The sequence below is a fragment of the Camelus bactrianus genome, chromosome 23 (genome assembly GCF_048773025.1).
Source record: "Camelus bactrianus isolate YW-2024 breed Bactrian camel chromosome 23, ASM4877302v1, whole genome shotgun sequence".
NCBI lineage: Eukaryota > Metazoa > Chordata > Mammalia > Artiodactyla > Camelidae > Camelus > Camelus bactrianus.
The window spans coordinates 25,462,606-25,487,972 of NC_133561.1; the positions used below are offsets into that span (position 1 = coordinate 25,462,606).

The window sequence follows — 25,367 nt, forward strand, 5'->3', positions numbered from 1 at the left end:
TCCTCCCGGGACACCCGCTCTTCCGCTCCCAGAGTTCCCGCCCACAGTTCAAGCTGGAAAAATGGAGAGGGCTCTTGAGTTGGTGGATCTTTCCCCTCCGCGGGACGTGGGACGAGTGGCCGGGATAGACGACAGGGTCTCGGTCCCTGCCACCTCCCGAAAAGACTTCCGGGTGCGCTGCACCTCGAAGCGGGCCGTGACGGAAATGCTAGAGCTGTGCGGCCGCTTCGTGCAAAAGCTCGGGGACGCGCTGCCAGAGGAGATTCGGGAGCCCGTGCTGCGAGATGCGCAGTGGGTACGGGCCCAGTAGCCATCTCTTGTCTTATCACCCCTTTTCTCCACACCCCAGGTTTCAAGAGTCAGAAAAAGCGCCTACGCCAGGCTTTGACAGAGTGAACGGTGCCGCTTGCTCCGTTAGAAAGCAGCCCGAGAAACGCGAGGGAAGGAAATAGATGCTAGAGGCAGTGGGGTATCATTGTTAATTACCTAGACCGCTGCTGTCAGATAGAAAAATGCAAGGCGAGCCACGTATGTAATTTGACATAAAAATAAGAAACAATGGGTGAAATTAATTTTAAGAATGTATTTTGTTTAACCCACTATATCCAAGATACCGTTTTAACTTGTAATAGTTGGAAAATGAAGGAGATATTTTACATTCTTTTGTTCATATACTGAGCTTTTCATATGTGATGTCTTAAATTTACAGCTCATCTCCTTTGGGACTAGCCACAAAGTGGCTAGTCTAGAGACTCTTGAGAAATTCTCCAGGAAAGGGTAGTCCTGGAAGTCAGTCACCAGGCTTGCTTTTAGCCTTTCCTTTTGCTTATTTTAGAACATCTGGTAAAGACAACGAAAACATTTTCTCTATATGCCTGAAGTAGAGAAAGACGCTGTCTTGATTATAAACTTCACTAAGAATCACACATTGACCCTTGTAATATATTTCCCCTTCCTTTCTCAAATATTTTGCAGAGTCCCGAAGAAGATAGTTTTTTGGGAAGAGACATAACAAATTTGAGGGATTGGTGCCTGTGAAAAGAAAGCACACAATCTGTTTATATGTAGGAAAAAATTAAAATGTGGAACGCTTCTGAGTGTGAATGACCACAGTGTAAAGAAAGTAAAGGTTAAGTGGAAGAATGAAGGAACACTCCTTGGGTTGTGATTCTGTATTCCAGTTTTGTATGCACTGGCTCTTAAGTCATTCCCTCCTTGCAAGCAAGGGAAGAGTAAGAGGCATACTTGAGGACATTTTTCGTAGTTTTTTGGGAGAAGACTGTTTTGTTGTGTAATGATCTTAGAACTTACCCCTTTCTAGGAAGTGCTAAAGTACTTAGAACATTTAATTACCTTACAGAAAAAAAGGAGCTTAGCTTAATCTGTTACACCCTATTTAGTAGATGATAAAGTGAATTAGAAGATAAAAGGTGTATACACTTAAACTACCAAAAAATTCACTTGTTTTATTTTAATTAAAGCAGATAAAAGGCAGAGGCTTTAATTATGTTGAGACTTCTTTATCTAAAACCATATAGTATAGTAGCGTATTCTAAAAGAAGTAGTATTGGTACCACTGTGCAAAGAATATTACAAAGACAATTTATATTCTCAGATAATTCTTGAAAGTATATATATAAAGTCAGATTTTACCTTGTAAAACCTTTAAAGTGTAGAATATGTACTTTATCTCATAATTATTAGTTATCATTTGATTTAAGCTTATTTTTAATTATACAAAATGTACAAAATACATTCTCACTATAAAGAATAACATAAAGCAAAAGTATTTGAATTTCCCTCTCCTATCCCTCTTCCTTCCTGGAAATAACTTACTGTTTTGAAGGGCTCTTGGAAGGTGTAATCCTTTTTTTTTCTTGGCTTCTCTCTCTGTTTTTAAAATTTTTTTTTGTTTTGTTTTTTACATTAATAGTGTCATGCTACTGTATTGTTAGCAAGTTGCTTTTTTTAAAATGAAATATGGCTTTGACTATTTGTTTGTCAATATTATGTAGAGAAATGCTTCATTCTTTTTAAGTATTGTGTGATATGGATATATTGTATGTCTAACCATTCCTACCTAATTTTGAATTTAGATTTTGTTATTTTTCCCTCGATATTTCATAATTTCAAACTGCTGAAATAAACGTACCCAGCACATCCTCTATGTTTTTATGAGACTAGTCCTTTAGGATACATTGCTAGAAGTGAAATTACTAGGTTGTAGGGAATACACATTTAAAATTTGGATGATACTACCAAATTCCTTTAGTCTTTTATTTTTTAATGTATTATGAACATGTTTAACCTTACAAAAAGTAGACCAAAAAGTAGACTAGTTCAGTGGACACCCCATATCATCACAAAATTTAAGTTATCAAAAATTTATTATACTTCCTATTGTAAAGCAAATTGCATATCTTGTGTCATTTTGTTCCTACATACTTCAGTGTACAGCTCAAAAAAGTACAATCCTATGTAAAGTAGAAAGTAATTTCACTTTCTTTTAAGCATGTATATTTTCCCTCTTGTTAACACTGACACTCATTCAGTGTATTCGTAGTACTTAATACCCTTGAGATTCAACTGAGTCCAAATTTGTTAGCTTTTCTTTTTTTTCATTTAAGGAGTACTTTTTGTTGTTGTATACAATAATATTTTGAAATTTTGCGGCACATTTTCCCATAGGTAGCATAATGGCTGTCAGAGCTAGAGTGTAGGTAGAATCAGTGGTCGAAGTGAAACCTTCCTTTACTGAAAATAATAAATACACTAATAGGTTATTGTGTTACTTTTCTTTGTATTCTCTATCACAAATCTGAAATTGTTATTTTGCCAAAATGTTTAATTCAGTATTTAAAGTTATTTTTAGTGACTTGACTATTGTGAATGTGTTGCAGACTTTTGAATCAGCTGTGCAAGAGAATGTCAGCATTAATGGGCAAGCATGGCAGGAAGCTTCAGACAGTTGCTTTATGGGTATGATTTAACTTTTCCCGTCTGTCATTAATTTCTGTGTTATTTTGTAGTTAATATTATTTTGAATGCTAATTTTAAAAAATTTAATATAATTAATTAATTAAAATTTTATTTATTTAAAGTGGGGGTAATTAGGTTTATTTTATTTATTTTTAGAGGAGGTACTGAGGATTGAACCCAGGACCTCATGCATGTTACGCATGCGCTCTACCACTTGAGCTATACCCTCCCTCTGAATGCTAATTCTTAATCCCCATTTTCAGTGTCACTTCTTTTTAAAGTCCTTTGCTTGAGGAGTTCCTTCACTGGAAAAAAGAGAAAACTAATCTAGAAGACTATTGAAGTCATAGGCTGAGTCAAGGTAACAGTGGTCACCTTGATCCTTTATATATGCTATCTGGTATTCCCAGCAGGACTTTCATCTGATTAGTTAATCAAAAGCACCGTTGTCAATAGTTTATTGGAAAATGCTGTAGAACTATCCCCAGATGAAGACACAGGCCCAGAGGATTCCTATGATTAATACTTTATAAATCAAGTTGTAGTTTTACTGGCAATCCTTAGAGTAGATAGTGAAGTACCCTTAGAAGTGTGAGGTTAAACTATAAAAGTACCGTGTAAAGGGTGAGGTCCGTATTTGGAGAAACCTCCTTAGAAAGACAGAATATTTCTTTTTGGTCCAGAGAAGACTAGATTGTACCCTAACTAATAATGTTGACATATCTAAAGAAATCAAAGTTTTGATAGAAAGAAAATGGTCCATGTGGGAAGGAAAAAATTTAATAGAAAAAGAATGACCAGTGTGTAAAGAGAGGCAGAATTCTCCAGCAGTGTCCAGGAGAAAGGATACCCTGACAAGAGGACCAGAGTGTTTTGTCAGTCCCCATGGTGATATTACAGAGATCTGACCACTAAAGATGGATATCACTGCTAGCTGTTCAGGTTATCCAGTTATATCCTTGAGCTTATTCCAAGCCTATCAAGTAATTCTCTGTGGTTATAATTATTCTCTTCAACATTAAGATAGTTCTTTACTACCTAATCCTTGGGATTATTATAATTATCTCTTCAAAGCCACCAAATTTCACTTTCTGGTTTATATATTAAGATGGAAAAAAAAAAATAGGATTTTCCAAAATATCAGAGTGATTGCCACTTAGTAGGAGAGACAGAGTGTATCTGCATCACCTAGGAGTATTTTCAAACTGCACAGCCTTTACTGTGTCTTTATCTGACTTTTTCTGTGAAGTCACTTTATTGTTTGGTTCAGACTGCCTTTAGCAATCTGATTCATCAATTTATAGATTAACATAAGTATTTTCTGACAGGTTGGCAGCCTGGGTGGATGGCTGAAGTGTGGCTATTCTCTGTCCCCTTTTCCCCTTATAACTCTGAGGGGAAATAGTTAAGAAAACTATACTTTTACCTTCTTTCCTGGGCACTTGATAAATGCCAGACACTAGGCCAAATTCCGGGAAATAGATGAAAAAACATGGCCCTTACCTTTTAGGAACTCTATGTTAATGGAAGGACATGGACAAGGAATCACTGTTTCTCTTTGGGAAGTGGGGAAAGACCTAATGGAGTAGGTTTAATAAATGAGAGTGTACTAGACAGAAAGGAGGTAAGAAGAACATTTGAAGCAAAGAAGAGAGCGTGTGCAAAGGCACAGAGGAGTGGTATGTTTGGAAAATGTCAGAAGTGAATTGGGAAAACTAATGGCAGATGTGACCAGAGAGAGAAGCTGGGGCCAGATCACAAAAAGTCCTGTAGGATATGCTAAGGAGTTTTTACTTATCTTGTAGGTAAGGGGATACTGGTGAAGGTTTTTAAAGTGCAGTTACAGTTGTCTCCTCTTATCTGAGGGAGATTTTGTCCAGGACGTCCAGTGGTTCCCTGAAATCTCAGATAGCTCCAAGCCCTATGTACACTATGTTTTTTCTTAAACATACGTACCCTTGATAAACTTTAGTTTAGAAATTAGGCATGGGAAGAGATAAATGACAATAACTAAAATAAAATAGAACAATTATAATAATATACTGTAATGAAAGTTACATGTATGTGATCTCTCTCCCTCACTCTCAAATTATTGTATAAATTTAATGCCTTTTCCATCTTAACTAAGCACTTATCACCGACTGCAGCTGTAACTTTTGCAGTTTGAGGTGTGACAGCAAAGCTAGCACAAGTTTCTTTTTTCCTTCTTCACAATTTCATGGATAGAAGATTTATTCTTATTGTAGATCTCTTCATACAATTTTTTTCCTTTCCTAATACGTTGAAAACTTTCATCTTTTCACTTAGTGGAAGCATTTTACAGCTTCTCTTTGCCATATTTGAATTGCCAGAATCGCTATTCTTGTGCTTTGGGGCTATTTTTAAGTAAAATAAAGGTTACTTGAACACAAGCACTGTGATACTGTGACAGTGGATCTGTTAACCGAAGTGGCTGCCAAGTGATTAATGGGCAGGGTATGCTGGACAACAGGATGATTCGTGTCCCAAGTGGAACAGAGCAGGATGGCATGAGATTTCATCATGCTACTCAGAATGGCGCATAATTTAAAACTTACAAATTGTTTATCTCTGGAATTTTCCATTTAATATTTTCAGACTGTGGTTGACCACGGGTAACTGAAACTGTAGAAAGTGAAACCATAGATAAGGGTGCACTACTATAACAAAAAGTTTGTGTTTTAGAGAGCTACCTGCTAGCTGTGTGGTGGGGGATGGATTGGAGAAGGGAGAAGTTCAAGGCAGGCATACCTTAGGAGATTATTGCCATAATACAACGAAAGATGGTGAAGACCTACCCTAAGACAGTGGGAAAGGAGAGAAACAGACGGGCTCGAGAGATGTTCAGCTGGTAGAATTAATAAGATTTGTGTCTGATCTAATACAGAGAATCAATAAGTAAGCGTCACAAGGGGGGAGGTTTTTGTCTGTTTTGTTCACCAAGATCACTGTACAAGTGAGTGAACAAGTGAAAAAATGAATACACAAGTGAAACCAACTCTTTCCCTGCCCCTCTACCCTGAAAGGACTTGAATTCAGAAGGTTGGATCAGGCACATTTAAGAATTAAAAGATAATTTCCTTGAGAGCAGGGATTATATATTTTTTCCTCTTTGCTGTGTTTTTAATACTTGGCTTGGTGCACAGTACATATTTGTTAAATTAATGACTAATTGTTCCCTGCTCAAATTTATACATTTCAGTTTTGTAGCTTTATCATTAGGTGGCGCTAAGAAACCATTTTCCATGATACAAAGAAGCTTTTTAGCTGGGAGACTTTTTTTAAAAAAACTGATTGTGAAATAGTAACAATATTCCTTTCAGGCTAGGGATTGAACTTTTAAATAATAAATCAAAATATAGGGAGGGGGCTGCTTATTTAAATGAGTATTCAAAGTAAGACATGATTATATCTCATAATGCTTTCAGAAGAAGTAATTTAGTTGCACTTAGTAAATACTTGTTTCACGAATGAAAATCCATACATGATGTACCCCATCAGCCTTTACCTGGTATATATGTTTCTGCTGATGTATGTCAGCAGTGTCTCAAGATGTTTCCAAAATATATAACATGTTTCAGGCTTCTTCCTAGGAAGCTCTACTCAATAAAATAAGTAGATCCATTCTAGCATAGACTTTGACATAGCAGAACACGTATGATATAAGACCAGTTAAGCCGAGGATCTAGCTCTTTAGTATTTTTAATACTTAATATTTGCTACTCTTTAAAATGATTTTCAAAATAAAGTTGATATATCACCTGCATTCATTTCATCTGGGATGCTTAGTTTCTGGGCCCCATTCCAGAGACCTCTACTGAATCAAAATTTCTGCACTTCTGACAAGTTCCCCACTTGATTATTCTCCTAGAGTTTAAGAATCAGTACAGTTGACTGTTGAACAACACAGAGTTTAACTGCAAGGGTCCACTTATACGGGTTTTCTTTTTATTTCCTCTCACTAAACGCATGCTGCTGTACTACATCATCTATAGTTGGTTGGATCCACGGGTGCAGACTGTGGATAAAGAGGGCAGACTATGAAATTATATTTGGATTTTTGACAGCGTGGAGGGTCAACAGCCCTAACCCCCAAGTTGTTCAAGGGTCAACTGTGTTTCAAAACATAGGAAAGCAACTGGTAAGAAAGCTGTTGCTAAAGCAGAGAAACTGTAAAGTCACCACATCTTTTACATTTTCCTGCCGTTTATTCATTGTGCCTATTTCAAATCTAGCTACTCTCCTGACTGCTGCTGTCACGGCTTTGGTTCAGCACGTAATAAAGCCAAAACTTGTTAGCATCCCTGATGTTAAATGCTCTTTACAATGTGGTTCTTTTATATTTGTCACCCTTCTTTCCTTGTACTTTATCCTGTAACCAGTTAGAACTTTTTCTGTTTTTCAAAGACTCTGTGATCTTACAGATACGTTTCCTCTGCATAAAATGCTTCTCGCTTTTATTTTTTTCCCTACTTTTTTTTTAATCCAGTGGCTCTATACTTATATTTCAAGGTCCCACTCAAGTATTACTTTCTCTTTAAAATCTTAAATTCCCAAGGCAGAGTTAGTGTTCCATTGTTTTTGTCCTGATAGCATTTTGTTCATACCTCTATTGCGTTTAAATTATTTTTCAGTTAATCTGTTTCTTCCACTGAACCATGAGCTCTTAGAGAGCAGGAATTATGTTATGTTCATTTTTGTATTTCTCTGATTTAGGCCTGGTTTCCCATAGGTGCTCAGTAACTGATTGTTCAATGAATAAATGAATCCATCACCAAAGTGGGGCATCTATTAACTTGTCATATTTGTTTCCCTTAGACTTTGTGTTTGCTAAATTTAGTTTATTTTATATTACATTTTCATATAGAATATAAACAATGTGTTTAAGGAATTTTTTGGTATTATTTTTTCCTCTTGAAATAGATTCTGATATCAAAGTACTTGAAGACCAGTTTGATGAAATCATAGTAGACATAGCCACAAAACGTAAGCAATATCCCAGAAAGATCCTTGAAAGTGTCATCAAAACCATAAAAGCAAAGCAAGAAATTCTGGTAAGACGATTTACCTTTAAAGTAGTAAATATTATGTAATGTCTATTTTACTACAATAAAAAAATTAGAGTATAAGATCCAAGTGGGGATAAATGACATTTTGTTTTCTTTGTCTTTCCTGCCTCAATTACTACTGTTCGTCTGTTGTAAAAATTTTTCCTCTTCTAAGTCACTGTAGGTTTTGAGTAAGCTGGTATTGAAATAGAATTTGAAGATGGAAGTTGACTTAATAACCTAATTTTGAGACGAGGAAGGAAAAAGAAATTTATCTTTTAAGCGTTTTCCTCCTGTTTGTCACTTGTTTTTGGCACATTATTTATGTTAATATATTTTGGAAGAGCCTTTAGTTTAATCTATGATGAAGATTGAGTACCTGTTCATAACATCAAAATTTGCTGTATGGATTGTGAGTAATTTGTTTTGCTCCCCAAATCGCGATAAGGTGGAAAAGTAGGTTTGCTAGCAATGGCATTGCCTCTGGAATGAGAAATCCATGCTGCTTTAGATTAGGCTATACTGTTGGTCCTTAGTTTATGAAATTAGCATACTTTCACATGTGAATCTTCCAGTTGCTTTCCTTCCAGGAATTGTTCTAGACAGTAAAGGTAGGTACTTTATCTAAAGCATTTTAGCCATCATTCCATGAGAAAAAATAATTATAAGCAGAATTTTTCATTTTTTTCTTCCATAGAAGCCAGTCCTCCCAGAAATAACCCACTCCATCACCCCCACCCTTGCCATTTTTAAAATTTCCTCAGGAAATACAATCAAAATGTATTTCTTTCAAGTGTCCCCCTCCCTATTACTACCTCTCCCTCCCCTAAAAAACTCCTAGTAATCTGTATTGCATAAAAGTAAGTTGGCAGGCCTAGGTGAAGTACTGCTGTGGAAATTTAAAAAGTGATACAAAATGGATGAGGTGAGGATACTAAAGACGACTTAAAAAAAAAACAAACTTTCTGGCTCCTGCTACTTTGGGCAAGAGAAAGGAGGGACATTTTCCTCTTTCTTTTTGCCTGAATTGTGGCTCCTGTTCTTATAGTTCTGCTGCTGTGGTCCCAATGTGTCACAGGGTATATAAGCCTCAGAACGCCAGCATGCTAGTGGTTGTGCCACTTTTTAAAATAGAGTTTCTAGGGGAGTATGAGTTCTGAGTTCCAAACACTTGTTTTAAAGTGAACTTTTAAAAAACAGTCTATTCATAATTTGGAAACTACCTTGTACTTTATAAATACAAGATTCAGTCTCTGTGTCTTTTATTTGCTTGATTGCTTTTCTTATGCTTTTTAGTGGTGCTCTTTCTTAGTGTATGCAGTAAGTGACAATACTGCAAAAGGCATAATTCAGGCTTAGTTTGGTCTTTTTTTCTTTTCTTCTCTCTTCCCTACAGATTTCGGGATCTAAGTTTTGTTTTTTGGGTTTTTTTTTTGCAAAAGAATGCTAGTACTAATAGTATATTTGCTTATATTAGCTGAAGAAAATGTTTATATAAGGTATTAAGTGGTTACATTAAATCTGTTTTAATTTATATTATGTTTAGAAGCAGTACCACCCTGTTGTACATCCATTGGACCTAAAATATGACCCTGATCCAGGTGAGTCAGTGTTCATTTGCGGTAAAAATGAAGCATGAGCTTGTAATTTTTATGAGTTCCTGATACTCATTTGAAGGTCTCTTCCCTTTGGTGTTCTAATTCACTAAGAGTTATCAGTGTTTAGCTCCCTTTTCACTTAGGATTTTGAGAACTTGCTCTGAACCTACTGACTCAGAATCTCTAGGACTGGGACCCAGGAATCTGGACTTTTATAAAGCTCTCTCCTGACCTAAAACTATTATAACACCATCCCAATCTCTAATGTCTATTATTACACCTACCCATCTGTAACTGCTATTTTTTTTTATTATGCTATCATTCTTTGCATTACAGCCAAAGTTATACTATTAAAGCACTCATGGTGTCACTCCTCAGCGTGATAACCTTCATTGGTTTCTCATCATTTACAGAATAAAATCCAGTAAAAATACAATGTTGAACTTAAGAGATATGCACACTTGTTATGCCTTTGAACTCAATTCTGTTTCCCTTGAGGTGCATCCTCTAAAACACAGAGAAGTAAAATTAATACAGACTTATGTAAATCCAGCAACAGAACTGGCATTGCTGAAAATGTGGGTCATATATATTTTTAAATGAGTCTATTCTCGCATTTAAAAATTTGTAACACTCTTCCTAAGAGAGCATTTGGAATTTGCCTTTGGTACTCAAGTGCCATTTCTGAACTATTAGAAAAACAGTTAAGACCTTGATTTATTTGTATTGGACATTTATACTTAAGGCTTTGAATACCTTACCTTTGTCGAATTCTGAACTGCTTTCTAACACGTCCCCTTGCCCTTTGCGAAATGTCCCAAGCCAGCAGGATAAACTGAGAGAAGGAAGTACAAGCATAAAGGTATTGTGAAATTCACAGCATTCACTGTGTTTGACGATAAAAATGGACCTAGGACCTCACACTTAATTGTCATGGTTCAGTAAAAAGGGATGGTTGCCAAAATGCAGTGATTGATACATGCTTGTTCTAATTTTGAACAACATAAAAATAATAACTGAAACTTATATCATAGTATACTGAAGTATTACTCTTTAGGTATTGTTACTTATCTTCTAAAGAAACTTGGTAACCTTTTTATCTTAGGAGGGAAAACAGATTTACTTAAATGGGCCTTTGAAGGTCTACATGGTTTTAGTCCTTCCATTACAGTTTTATAGTATTAGTGGAAAATCTTTATCATATGATTCTGATTTCACAAGTACGCAAAGGAGTAACTGGAAATCTATCTTTTGGATAAATTTTGAGATTTTTGTCATTGTACATTTTTAGAATGTTTATAAGCTTAGAATAGCATCAGCTGTTTAAACATAACAAAATTAACTTACAGTTCTGTTAGCTGCATGTCCTTGGACAAGTCACTTGACTTCCTCAAGCCTGTTTCTTTATGGCAAATTCTAGATTTTGAGCCTGATGTTTTAGGTGTGAATTCCAGATTTGCCACTAAATTTTATAGAAATGTCCTGCCTACTTATCAAGATTGTGTTATGAATCACATGTGATAAGGGGCTTTATAAACTGTAACTAAAATACAAAGTAGTAGTTTATAAGTAGATGCTATGTAATAATAACCCTATTATAAATTCTATCTCATTTACAATGGTACACATTATAATACTGCATAACTTATAATACATTTAACTGATAAAATCATATGAAACTAAAATGGCTTAGGAGGAAAGTAGAAAGCATAAATTTGTATAGAAGCTGAAAATCTGAATAAGCTGCATGTAAAATTTTTGTGGGAATGTCTTGAGAAATTTTTTTCCTTTTATTATTAGAGTATTAAGTGATATCAAGTTTATTTGAAAGCTGACACTTTCAAATAAGAAGACAGTCTGGTTTTCAAAATGCATTACTTAGGCAATGTGTGTAACAATGATTTTGTATGGTTATGTTAAGAACTTTGCAGGATATGGAGATAAAGAAGACAGATTCTCCACATAAAGAGCTTATGTCTGAGTAGAAGAAATCAGATGAACATAAAACAGGATTCTTGATGCCTCCAACTAGTTCCTTTCCCAGTTTTCCCCAGCTGAGTAACTGGCACCTTCACCTACATTTGCTTTAGCTGGAAGTCAACCTTTGTTCTTTCCTCTTCTGAACTCCTTACACACAATCCATTAGAAAATCCTACAAATTATTCCTTTGAAATACAAGCTCACATTCATCCACTCCTCTTCATCTTGCGATTATCACCTCTAATCTAGGTCACCCTCACTCTTGCCAGGACTTCTAGACATGCTTTATAGAAGGTCTTCTGTTTCACTCTTGTTCTCTTCCATTCCATTGCATATCCATCAGGCAGAGGTGAATTTTTAAAAATTCTTTGAAATATTTCAAACATATAGAAAGCATGGATTATAACATGATGAACATCTTTGTACCTACTCATTTTTAAGAGTTTTTCACATTTTGCCAAACTTGAATCAGACCTTTTTAGGAACTAAAGGTTATGGATACAGTTGAAACTTTGTACCCTCCACCATCCCATTCCACTTCCTCTTATTTCAGAAATAACTACTGTCTTCAAGCTGAGTGTATCCTTCCTATCAATGTTTTTATGCTTTTACTTTACAGATATGTATACATAAACAATGAATGGCATTTGTTTAAAAATCTTTGCTGGGCAGGCTGGCGGGCTTGCTTTCCTTTCTTTCTTCCTTCCTTCCTTCCTTCCTTCCTTCCTCTCCTCTCCTCCCCTCTCCTCTCCTTTCTTTCCTCTTTCTTTCTTTCTTTTTCTTTCTTCCTTTCTTCCTTCCTTCCTTCCTTCCTTCCTTTCCTTCCCTTTCCTTCCCTTTCCTTCCCTTTCTTTCTTTTCTTTTCTTTTCTTTTCTTTTCTTTTCTTTTCTTTTCTTTTCTTTTCTTTCTTTCTTTCTTTCTTTCTTTCTTTCTTTCTTTCTTTCTTTCTTTCTTTCTTTCTTTCTTTCTTTCCTCTCTTTCTTTGACTTACAATGTTGTGTTGGTTTCTGGTGTACAGCACAGTGATTCAGTGATACACATATATATATATATATTCTTTTTCATTATAGGTTATTATAAGATATTGAATGTAGTTCCCTGTGTTATACATTAAGACATTGTTGTTTACCTATTTATATGCAGTACTTTGTATCTGCTGATCCCAGACTCCTAATTTATCCCTCCCTTCCTCCCTTTCCCCTTTGGTAACCGTAAGTTTGTTTTCCATGCCATGGATCTATCTGTTTTGTAAATAAGTTCATTTGTATCATTTTTTTTAGATTCTACATATACGTGATATATGATATTTATCTTTCTGTGTCTGACTTACTTCACTTAGTATGATAATCACTAGGTCCATCCATCTTGCTGCAAGTGGCATTATTTCATTTTTTATGGCTGAGTAGTATTCCACTGCATATATATACCACATCTTCTTTATCCAGTCATCTGTTGGTGAACATTTAGGTTGCTTCCATGTCTTGGCTATGGTAAATAGTGCTGCTATGAATATTGGGGTGCAAGTATCTTTTTGAATTAGAGTTTTCTCCAGATATATGTCTGGGCTCTCTTTTTAATTTTGTTGGTTGACTTTGCTGTCTCTGAACCATTACCACACTTTTTAAGTTTCTCTAGTTTTATAAGAAGTCTTGATATCTTGCAATTTCTTTCGAATTTTGTTGCCTATTTTTGGCCCTTTATTCTTCCATAGGAATTGTTAAAATCAACTTGTTAAATTGCTTGAATAATCTTACTGGGATTTGATTGGAATTTCATTTAATTTGTAGATAAATTTGGAAAGAAGTGTCACATTAACAATATATGTCTTCCCATTTATAAACATGTGTCATTTTGAGTTTTTCAAAATGTTTTCAGTTTTCAAAATGTCCCCCAATAGTTTCTATAAATACATGTAATAAAGATGGTTATAGTGCTGCCTGCTTGCTACATTGAGAACAGTATTATTTAAGGAAATGGATATGATAGATACTCTGTTATGCATCTAGAGAAGTATTTAAAAACATGTAATAAAGATGATTATAAGAAAAAAATAGTGTTTTGTAAATTTCTCTACATAGATTTTTACATATCTTTTTTTGTTGTTGTTATTCCTAGATATCTTTTTGTAGCTATTATAAATGGTAACATTTTGGGGTTACATATTATAATTGAATATTCCTCATGTTTAGGAACACTATTGATTTTTGTTTTCTGGATTCTTATTAGTTTTAATGGTTTACCTAGTTTCAATTAGATCTTTTAAAATTGTCGATAATTACATCATTTACAAGTAATGCTAGGTTTTGTCTTTTTCCTAACTTTGTATATCCAGTATAATGTTGAATAATAGTGATGATAGTGGTCATGATACTTAAAAATTATGAATAAATGTTTAATTTTATTGAACACTTCTCTTGCATGAACTGAGATCATATACTTCTTTAACCAACTTTATTGAGGTATAATTTACATGTAATAAAATACATCCATTTTATGTGTACAGTTTGAGTTTTGACATATGTATATAACTATGTAACCATGACCACAGTTCAGATATAGAACATTTTTTCATCACTCATAAAGTTCCCTTGTGCTCTTAGATCATATGCTTTTTGTCTCTAACTCTGTTAGTATGGTGAATTAACGTTGACAGATTTTTTTTTTCTGTTTGTTATCTTTGCGTTCATAGAGAGAACCCCACTTTACTCAGTATATTTTTTTCTTTCATATATTTGAATTAAAGTTACCTATACTTTATATTTAGTATATTTACCTATAGTAAATTTGCATCTCTAGTCACAAAAAAAAGAACGTGATATTTTAAAATATAAAATATGCTGTTCCTTTCCAGTTTTGTTATGAAGGTTATGCTGCCCTCATAAAATAGTTTCTAAACATTAGGGATTATTTGTTCTTTGAAAAGTTGTTAAGATTCTTCTTTACAACTGTCTGAGCTTAGTGTATTGGGGGGAAGTTTGATTTAACTGATTTAGTATACTTAATGGTTATTGATTTCTTCAGGTTTTTATTTTTTTCTTGAATAAATTTTGGTTCTACTTGTTTGGAAAATAGTCTTTTTCATCCATGTGTTCAATCCATTGGTATGAAACTATAGTAGTTGCTTATAATTTAAAAAATCTCTACTCCGCATATGCTTATTTCTTAATATTATTTTTGCTTTCTCTTTTTTCTTGATATTTTGTTCTAGGTTTCTGTGTTTTTATTGGTCTTTCCAAAGAGTCATTTTTTAGTTTTATTGAGTTTCTCTATTGTTTTTCAATTTTCTGGTTCCTTGAGTTCTGATCTTATCTTTAGTGTGGTCTTCCTGCTTTCTTGAATTTTCTCTGTTATTTTTAGCTTCTTGAGTTTAATGCTTGATAGTTTACTTCAGTCTTATTTTTTAGTAAATGCATTTAAGGGTACAGATTTATCTCTTAGATTTCTCTCTTTAGTCCTGCTTTAGCCACATCCTCAAGTCTTGACATGTAGAACTTTCATAGCTACTCTTAAAAACACAAACCAACTTTCATTCTGTTGCTTAAAATCCTAAAATCTTCCAATTAAAAATATATATAATAAACTTCAAACTTCTCATCATTCCCTTACATGATCTGGTCCCTCCAACTTCATTTCAGGCACTTTCCTTTCTGCTCTCACCCCATGTTCCATCTTTCAGTTCTTTACAAGTACCTCACTTTCACACATGCTTTTCCCGAGTACTTCTGAAGTTGGCGTCTCTCAATTTTTCTTTCTCAGTTAAATGCTACCTCCTCAGAGAGATCTTCCCTAACCACCCTAGTTAAAATAGCCTCTCCCCAGTTTTCTACTATAAAACCTGTTTATTTCCTTAATGACATTTGTTACAGTATGTATTTGTGTATTTCTTTATGGTTTCTCACAGAACTGAAAGCTCCATGAGCTTTTTTTTTTTACTTTGTGTTTGCATTGCATGTAGCCAGCATATAGCACCATGCTCACTAAATACTTTCTGCGTGACCATTATTCACCCATGCATTCAGCATACTTACTGAATGTCTACTGTATGCCAGAACTGTTCTCAATGTGGAGGATTTAACGGTGAGCGACACAGACAAGGTCCTTGCTCTATGGAATTTACCTTCTAGTGGGAAAAGAAAAGTATGAACAATTATAAAAATAAATAAGTAACATCAGTGCTAGGGTGATGTGTTTAGGTGCTTGGAAACACTTTTCTGAGCAAGCAGCAAGAAGGAATTTGTCTTGTGACAATAAAGAGGAAGAGCTTTTTTTGACTGGAGAGAAGAGCTAGAACAAGGTTCCTAAGTTAAGAATGGGCTTGAGTATTTATAGAACAAAAGACCACTAAGGCTGTAGTGGAAGGAATAGAGGGAAAGAGCATTACAGGATGAGGTTAGAGACTTGGCTGAGGCCGGATAACACAAGCTAGGAGTTTGAAAGTATGTGGTACCTTAAGCGAGATGCAGCTCTCAGTACCGTAGGAGGTGGTGAGGTGCAGGTGGGATTGGATGCAGAGGATTATATACCTGCTACCTGGCAGGTGTGTTAAACAGACCCGTTTAAATTTGTAGCAAAGGTTATCTTCCAGAAAGTCATAAATCACTGCTTAGTTTTTTGTTTCATTTTCTACAAGGATGCTACTTTTCAATTTGTGGTTCTTATACATACCCTTAGCTACCCTTTTAGAAACTAGTACAAACCAGACATCCTATAGTACACCTGCTTGCTCCTTCATGCTCATAAAGTAGAGTGGAAATAGGAAGCACTCAGCTAATGCTTTTTTGCTGAATTTCTGATTTTGTGCAGGCTTTTGGAATTTCATGTTTCCTGGTTTAGTCAGTGCAGTGACCTGAAAGCAAAACAAGATTGATTACTCAATCTTTCATTTCCACTTTTTCATTTCCCTATGTTTTAGAAAGCAAGTAACTAGGGAAGGCAGTGTACTCAAGGGTGCCTAACTTCCACATTTTTAAGAGCAAACTTTATTTTTTTTTAATAACTTTGCAGCAATCTTCTGATTAACTGTCTACCAATAGGATGAATTTTCATTTGTCACCTTTTGTGATCCTATTAGTAAAACTAATCATTCTTCCATATGATCTTCTTTTTCAAAAAGCTTTTTGAAGTTAATTGAAGAGACTCCCTTTTTATTATTTTTTGTCCTTCACTAAATATGTAGTGATGACAAGGAGCTATTTTAAGTTTCTCTGTAGTAGACTTTATGATAATTCCAGTTCTTCTGCTGACCCTACAAACCGAAGACTGAGATCTAGTTCCTTTTTTTCCTAATAATGACGACTTGCTTAAGCCTCTGTCAGAATAGTTACAGGTAGTCACCCACTTACAAGTGGTTATGTTTCAAAAATTGATATTTAATCCAGGCTTTGGAACTTGAAATGCATTTCCCCCCTGAAAAAAATTTCCAAATGGTATTATAAATGGGTAAGTTTCTAGGCTGCCCTTTAGAGACCTGTGTAACCCATAATGTAGCTGAAATACTACACATTTATGATGAAAAATATTATAAAAGTAACATTTCAGATGCCCATTAAGTTCCACTACATGATGTTTAAATGGGATTTGGGGAGAATAGTTTGGGTTCCTAAACACCTTTGTGGTGAGAAGGTAAATAGCGCTGCCATGAAGATGTTTCCATCAAGGCTATGGAGAGCGCCATTGGGAACCCTTGTGGGGGAAGCCCATTCCCACCTCCTGGATGGCAGGGACAGGCCATCTTCTGGTGAGACCTTCTTAAGTCAAATGTTTCTATATCAGGAGAACCTGTATGCTCTTACTAGTTACAAAAAGTGAAAAATACATTTAAAATAATCTTAAGTAAGGGATTGAAAAGTTTATATATTTTGAAATTTCCTAAGCAGATCCTAATGTTGGTAAATGCTTTTTTGATACATTCACAGACAGCATATTTACATATTTAGTGATTATTTTTAATTGTGTGTTTGTTTTCCCACCTTTGTGGATTTTTTTAAGTCTTTGTGTGTTTGGTTTTATTTCTAAAATTACTGATGCTCCTTAGTTTTCAAAGAAAGGAATTTAATTCACTTAACTAAAAAAAGAAGGTACTGTAATGTTAATAGTTGAAACAAATTTAACTCTAGACTTGTTCCATTTTTAATTCTTTACCAGGCATAATTTATTTCAAGAGATTTTCATTATATAGAAGCTAATTTTTACCATTCATTAACTTATATTCTTAGGAGTATAGTATAGAATATAGAAGAGCATGTGCTATGGGTTCTAATTATTTTCAATGTTTAATCAGTTATTCATTCAATTCAGATACATTTCTCAGCTCTCACAGCTTCTGTTTCTTTATAAAAGGAGGCTCTTCTGCATAGCACAGGGAACTATATTCAATATCTTGTAACCTATAATGAAAAAAAATGAAAACAAATATATGTTTGTATATGTATGACTGAAATATTATGCTGTACACAAGAAATTGACACATTGTAAACTGACTATACTTCAATTAAAAAAAAAAAAAAGGAGGGTGATGAAACCTGCTTCCCTCACAGGGTTGCTGAAGTTATTACATAGGATTGCTTGGCAATGTGTGACCACCCATAATACTACAGAAATGGGCTGTCAGAGTTTCAAGGAGGGAAAGCTTTCATGCATCATTTCTTTTCCCTGAACTCTTTTTTTTCATAGCCAGGTTTCTCAGAAGGATGATCTACACTCATCAGCTTTACTTTTTATCTCTCATTTTTATAAAAAAAATCAGTATTATTTAACATTTATATTGTTACGACTATGTAAATGTTCTTCAGTAGGAGACAGAAAGGACTTTCTTTCTTGAACATCTTCCCATCCCCCTTCAGAATGCTCTATTTTTCTGTTTGCTTTATTTGCTGTTGTGTCGATCACTAATTCTTTCCCAAACACTTCAACAGAACTATAAAATTCCTCTCACTATAGTAAACACTTAAGGTTGTCCAACAAACCATTTTTTAAAACCCTTTCCTTTTTCTTGGGTTATTCCTCTGGGAACCTTTTGTCTTCCTCTCCTAATCTGGACTGGGTTCTCTCTAGGCCTGCTGCAAAGCTTTCATCCTGTCTGTTCCTTTCCTCACCATCCTGGGAATTTCCTTTACTTCTTTTCTGTTTTGGATCATGTTTCTTGGTTCCTGTGTTTTCTCCTTTCTTGATTTATTCCCTTGTTTTGATAAAGCACATCCTCTACCACCCACCTCCTATTCCCCCTCACCCCCCTGCCATCCAGCACCAATTCCTCTTAAGGCAGCTCTCTTACAACATCTGTGAAGCTCTACTCTCCTTTCAGTTCACCTATTGGATTGACCTCACCCTCCTCTGCCTCCGTGGCACACTTTATCATAGCCTTGGTCCATCATGCTTATCAAGCACCTACTCTGCGTGTCAGGCACTGTGTTCAGCGCTAGAGAGTCCAAGATGAAGAGAATGAGGTTCTTCTTCCCAGGGAAGTTCTGAAAGATGCCTGAGAACACCAAGGTTCCCACTGGAGGCAGTGCTGCCCCCTAGCGGCCCTTTGAAAAAGCAGAGGGAAGTTTTTAGTTACCACAGTAATGGGAGGGTACAGCTGGTATTTTGTAGTCAGGGGCCAGGAATACTAACTGTCTGTAAGTCCAGCACAACTTTAGAATATTCCACCAAACATTCACGTGAGAAAATCTGTTCATAATTATCCAAGCCTGGGACCTAACTCCATTTTACACACAAACCCAAACTACTCAGCACTTTTTACATTGTCATTGCTTGTGCAACAGACAGAAAACAGCTATTGCCCATCAATGTGGGTTTACAGAAGAAAAAAATTTTTAAGTACCATGTGTTTATAAAAAAAATTAAGAATCCCTTGGATGATAGAGTCATACAATAGCAATGAAGAAGAAAATGATTGCCTTACTCTATACATAAAAGTAAGATAATGTTCTAGAGAAAATGTTAAAGATTTTGTTCACTGTTGTGTGTATGTGTGTCTATTAAAATACAACATACGGTGCGCAGCTTAATAAATTTGTACACACACATACACATAAAAGATATATACCTGCCACCTTGATCTAGATAGAGTGTCCGTGTAGTTGGGAAACATAGGATAAACTTATTTTTAAATAGTATGTTACATTTTCAAATAATGTGCCCATTATGCTTTCATATGTACAATAAATACAGTCCACAGTGTCCCCCAAATTTGGAAACATGAGGCAAATATTTACTACATTTTTTACATATTAGCACTTGGACCCATTGCTTAAAATTTTACTTGAGAATTTGAGGTTGAGCTGATTTTGAAAAAGTAGTTTGTTTCTGTGCATTTCTGTCATTTAAACTGAAAGTTCTTTAAGGGGCAGAGACCATTTTTCCTTACTCTGAGTACCTAATGCTGGTACTTGTTCGTGGAAGATACATAATAAATATTAAAAGAATGGGCAACTCCACACAGGTGTGCAGGTTTGATGAGGAGAGCATAAGTGTGGGTCTGACTGGAAGCCAAAATACCACAAGGGTACCGAAGGTTGGATCATTTATTTGCCATACCCAGGAGAAAACTTAATAATTGCCTGAGTACTCTTGAGGGATCTCCCCAAATCTTAAAAGAAATTAAAATAGCATATTATTCTAAGGTAAGGGTCCTTATATAGGGGGCTATGAACTTGGATAGGGAAAAAAAAAAACTACATTGTTGTTTTTCTTAACCTCAAACTGCAATCTAGCATTTCCTTCGATTTTGAATGCAGGTAATGGTGGTAGTAGCAATACCTGTAATTTTTTTTTTTTTTTTTTTTTTTTTTGCTACTGGAAGCCAGAGATATTTTCAGTTTCAGTTGTTGCAGATGCCTAACAATATTACTTATAATCATGATTTTCTTATGATGGTAATTAGACCTGATGCTTGATCTTGTTATTTAACTTAATGAAGAAGCACTTGTATTACCTATCAGAATTTTTAAGTAATTATATTTTAAAATATTGTTCTGGATGTTGAGAATAAGCAAAACTAATGTATAATGATAGAAATCAGACAAATGGTTGCTTCTTGTGTAGAAGATTGACTGGAAGTGGGCACAAGGACACTATGGGGTGATGGAAATGTCCCATGTCTTTGGTATACATTTGTCAGAGGTGATTGAATGCTACATGTAAGACCTACATTTCACTGTATGTAAATTATACCTCAATTTAAAAAATAAACATGTTAAAAAATAATTCTGAGAAGAGGTCCACAGGCTTAACCAAATTGCCAAAGGAATCTGTGGGAAGAGAAAAGGTGAAGAACCCTTTTGCTGAAGCCATCATGTTGCCTTTGCCTTTCTCCTTTGAGTGCCCACTTTCTCTCAGTTGCTTTTGCTGTGCATTTCCTTTTTTTTTTTTTTCCTAAATGTGTTCTCACTTTTTTGAGCTAAGTAGTCAGAAAAGAAAAATTGCAGCTGTAAAATTCTTCGCTTGGCTTATTTGCCAATCTCTTGAAGCCAGTAAAAGCTGTGGCCTTACTTGCTTAGGCTTTAAGAAATTTCTGGTGAGAACCACTCTTTGCAAAACTAATTTGTAGATTACTTCATAATAGAGTGATTTTTATTATCTCTAGTTTCACTTGGAGTTTTAGTAGGATTTTTATCCCCCTATATCATTAAATGTGCAGTTCTGTTATGAAGTAGCCATGAACATTTACAACAAAGATTGGCAGAAAATAAAATGTATTAGGAATCAGAATAGCATTGAGGATGTAAGGAAAGAAAAATGAGTATTACTGACAATTATTCCAGATTTCTTTTTCAGAAATTCCATCTAGGTATTCTCGATGTAGTGTGATTATATACTTTAAGTTCAAATATGTTTTAGTTTTAGAAAATTCAGAGTAATACAAATATTAATTTATTTGAAAACATGATGATAGTGCTTGAGGATAGTAAACAGTGGCAGATAATACATAGAACAAACATTTGCTTCTCTTTTAAGGGCACACAGTGTTAAGACTACTCATAGCACAACTTTTGTTGTCTGTCGCTTTATACATATAATTATTAGTTTTTCTCTTCTGTGCTAACATTTTCACAGTCTTTTTATTTAGATAAACTTAATAGGACACTTAATTTAATAGATTACAAAGTATTCCAAGAAAGACTGAGCTAAGGTGAATAGTCCTAATAGATTGTTGTCCAGATAGCATCTGCATACCTTTTATGACGTGGTGGTAGATAAAAAACCTAAAACACTGTTTGGTGGTTTCTTTGCAGCCGCTCGTATAGAAAACCTGATATACAGAGGAGAAACAATAGCTAAGGAGATGAGTGAAACCATGAAGGTAAAAGCTACCTGCTAAATTGTAAAGTGAACAACATGTGTAGCTTGGAATTTGTTTTCAACATTCCTATGTGTTTTAGTCTGTTATAACAGCAATTCTCAGTAGTCTTTTATATAGACCTTTAATGAATTTATTAAGTGACAGTAACATTCAGAATAACTACCATTTGTTCAGCACCAGTATTATAGCTGGCTTCTTTAAAGTCTGGCTATAATTTTTAATTCTGAGAGTTAGCAATCCATCAAGCAGTTTAATACCAGCTAACATTTAGTCAGCAGTTAGTATGGATGAGGCCCACCATCTAATGGCTCTATGTATTATATAACCTTATTTGATCCTTACAGTAACCCTGTGAGATAGTACTCTTATTTTCCTATTTTAAGGAAGGAAACTAAGGCAGAGAGGGTCTAAGTAGATTGCCCGAATAAATAACTGTGCCAGGATTTAAACCCTGGATATTTGGCTCCAAAGCCTATACTCTTAGCCATTATATTATACTGTATTGACACAAATAATCAATAGGGTTGTGACTTAACCCTTTGTGTAACTGGGTGATGAGCAACATTCTTTTCTTTAATGGTTAAAGCAGATGTACAGTGTATATTTGATAGGCCATGACAAGCTGTTTCAGTTAGCAGACAGTTTAAGCCAAATCATGGCTAAATCAGAGTGACTTCCCTCTTATCTCTGTTTGTAAAAATTTCTTCCATCAACCGCATATCCAACTTGGAGCTTTGATATTATAATAAAATTATTTATATTCTTGACATTTATTTTATCCAAACAGAAAACATTTGGATTGCTAGTATATGAAAATTATTTTTAAATTCCTCCAGAATTTCCCCTGTTTTGATCATATTCTATAACATTCTTTTGTACTTTGTATTGATCGCATGATTTTCTGGTATTTATACTTCTCTCATAGCAGGTTCTTAATCAGGAATCAGCAGACTGTGGTGGTCCAGGCTAAAATCCAACCTGCTGCCTGTTTTTGAAAATACAACTATATTGGAACCTAGCCATGTACATTCATTTACTTATTGTCTATGGCTTCTTTACATTACAGTGAATGTAAAGTTGAATAATTGTGACAGAGATGTAAGGCCCTTAGAGCCTAAAATATTTACTCTGTGGCCCTTTACTGGAAAATGTGCTGATCCCTGTTCTTGATGATTAAGATTTCTAAAATACTGTCCTAAAATGTGGACTTTCATACATTAAATTTTTAGGTCTGAGATTCTGTTACCTCCTGTTTTGCTAAAGTTTTATTTTATTACCAGGCATTGTAGGAATAGAATAGAATAGAATAGAATAGAATAGAATAGAATAGAATAGAATAGAATAGAAAAGAAAAGAAAAGAAAAGAAAAGAAAAGAAAAGAAAAGAAAAGAAAAGAAAAGAAAAAGAAAGAGAGAGAGAGAGAGAGAAAGAAAGGAAGGAAGGAAGGAAGGAAGGAAGGAAGGAAGGAGGAAGGAAGGAAGGAAGGAAGAAAGTTTTAGCTTTTCATTAAAATTCCTCAGCTAAAATTGGTATTTTTAAGGCAAAGTCAAATATCCATGACTGAAAAACTTAGGTTTTAGAAAAAACCTTGACCTGAAGAATTGAAATACTCGAGTTTTGTGTCTGTCTCTGTTTGTGTTTCAACCTGAGATTAATGTTGAGTATTTCTGTTTGCTTTTTAAGTCCTTGCCTGCATTAATTGAACAAGGAGATGGGTTTTCCCAAGTTTTAAAGATGCAGCCTATTATTCAGCTTCAGAGAGTCCATCAAGAAGTCTTTTCCGGTTGTTGCATGAAACCAGATGTTAAACCTGAGAGCTTTATAACACAAATTGAAACCACACCAGCAGAGACTTCTACTGGGAAAACCACTGACTTGGTGCTGAGGAGAAAGCGAACTAAAGACTGCCCGCAGAGAGAATGGTATCCATTGAGGCCAAAGAGAATTAATCTTGATACATAAACTCTTTTTGTTTATCTTGGGAGTTAAAATTAGGCACTATTGACATTTAGATTATAGCCTAATACCTAGATGGGACTCCATTTAAAACACAAATAATTAGCGATTCCTTTATACAAATATTGTAGCTCTGTGCTTGGGTATGATGGAATATTATATTTCTTTCCTCACCTTTTCATCATCTATAGCCAATGAAAAGCATATTTTTTGCATATTGGCACAGAGCCCGTCAAAGGGCATTAAGAATGGAAACTTTTATTGTCTTTAAATACCATCAGCACTTGGCTGCCTAATAGCCTTTATGGTGTTTCATAAGTAACACGTTCTAGTGGGTTTCCTGGATATACATCTTTCTTTAAAAAAAAAAAAAAAAGCTCTGTAACATTTGTCTTTATTTAAGGGCTGGAAGTTGTCATCAGTTCTGCATAGGAGCAAATGAAGTTGATTTTTGTTTGGGGGGGTTTTTTTGGATGCAGTTTGATTTATCAAATTAATGTGCGGATGGCAAGAATGGCTTTGACTTGTTATGCTAAGTTCTGCTAATTTGGATTTGTGGGATTGATTTTAGGATATTTTGGTTTTGTTTTGTAAGATAAAGAAGATTATTATTTGTGTAAGAATTTCTCTTAGAAATAAAACTTGGCACGTAGCCAATGTTTTTTTAGCCACACTTTTGTTTTCAATAGACCTTTCAACTTTTAAACATAATTTGACTTGGAACTAATAGTTTCTTTTCAGGATTTCTCATTTTTTTGGTAGATGATTCCGGTTCAAAAATATATATCAGATTAATACATTAAACAAATTGTCATTCTGGAACAAATACAGATGCAATCATACTAAAGTATTTTACATTTAAGGATGTTTATATATCAAGTATAGAATCATTGGTAGAAGTCTGAGAAAGCTATGTTGCCTATACTTCTGACATTTAACTACAGTTTCTTATAGCTCTTATTGTGTCTCTTAGTTACATTAATACAACATAGGCAGGGCCATCTAATTTGCTAGCTGTTTCCCTTTTAATAACTGTATACTTTCATTCCTTTGCAGAAAATTTAATAATCATGAGGTTGGAAAATCTGTACTTCTTTTATTCACTATGTCTTAGTAATCATAAAAGTCTAAATGTGACAGAAAGTCTTTCAGTGAAGAAAACTTACAAAACTACTTTATGGCACTCTGTATTTTAATGTTACAACTTGGGATCTGTATATTTGTACACAGCAGTGTGTTTTTTATTAAAATAATATAAAAGACTGAAATCTTGATACTGTGTATTTTTAAGAGTTGTCTCAGGCATTCTTGAGCTCAGTTTTAGTTGGATGGTAGGTCAGCACCTCGCATTTCAGAACATATTCAATTTCACTTTAAAACTTTTGAGTTTACAGAATATTACTATTCTAATGCAGTACTAACTTTTTCATAGTATGAAATTTTGTATGAGTTGTTTCACTTCAAAAGCCTGCAAACAAAAG

At 34.7% G+C, this 25,367-nt stretch overlaps 1 protein-coding gene across 1 annotated transcript; it reads left to right on the top strand.

The window, feature by feature from the left end:
* The first annotated feature begins 17 nt into the window (after positions 1-17).
* On the top strand, positions 18-25,154 carry NSL1 (NSL1 component of MIS12 kinetochore complex). Its single transcript, XM_010949518.3, has 6 exons — positions 18-295; positions 2,901-2,979; positions 7,921-8,051; positions 9,592-9,646; positions 21,863-21,930; positions 23,614-25,154. The coding sequence occupies exons 1-6, from the start codon at positions 62-64 to the stop codon at positions 23,890-23,892; spliced, it is 846 nt and encodes a 281-aa protein (XP_010947820.3). The 5' UTR covers positions 18-61; the 3' UTR covers positions 23,893-25,154.
* Positions 25,155-25,367: the final 213 nt, after the last annotated feature.

Excerpts from the sequence above, each read along its gene's own strand:
- NSL1 (XM_010949518.3), top strand. The coding sequence starts at position 62 with ATGGAGAGGGCTCTTGAGTTGGTGGATCTTTCCCCTCCGCGGGACGTG. Across the intron at positions 296-2,900 it reads TGCTGCGAGATGCGCAGTGG|ACTTTTGAATCAGCTGTGCA; the intron begins GTACGGGCCCAG and ends AATGTGTTGCAG. Across the intron at positions 8,052-9,591 it reads AAGCAAAGCAAGAAATTCTG|AAGCAGTACCACCCTGTTGT; the intron begins GTAAGACGATTT and ends TATTATGTTTAG.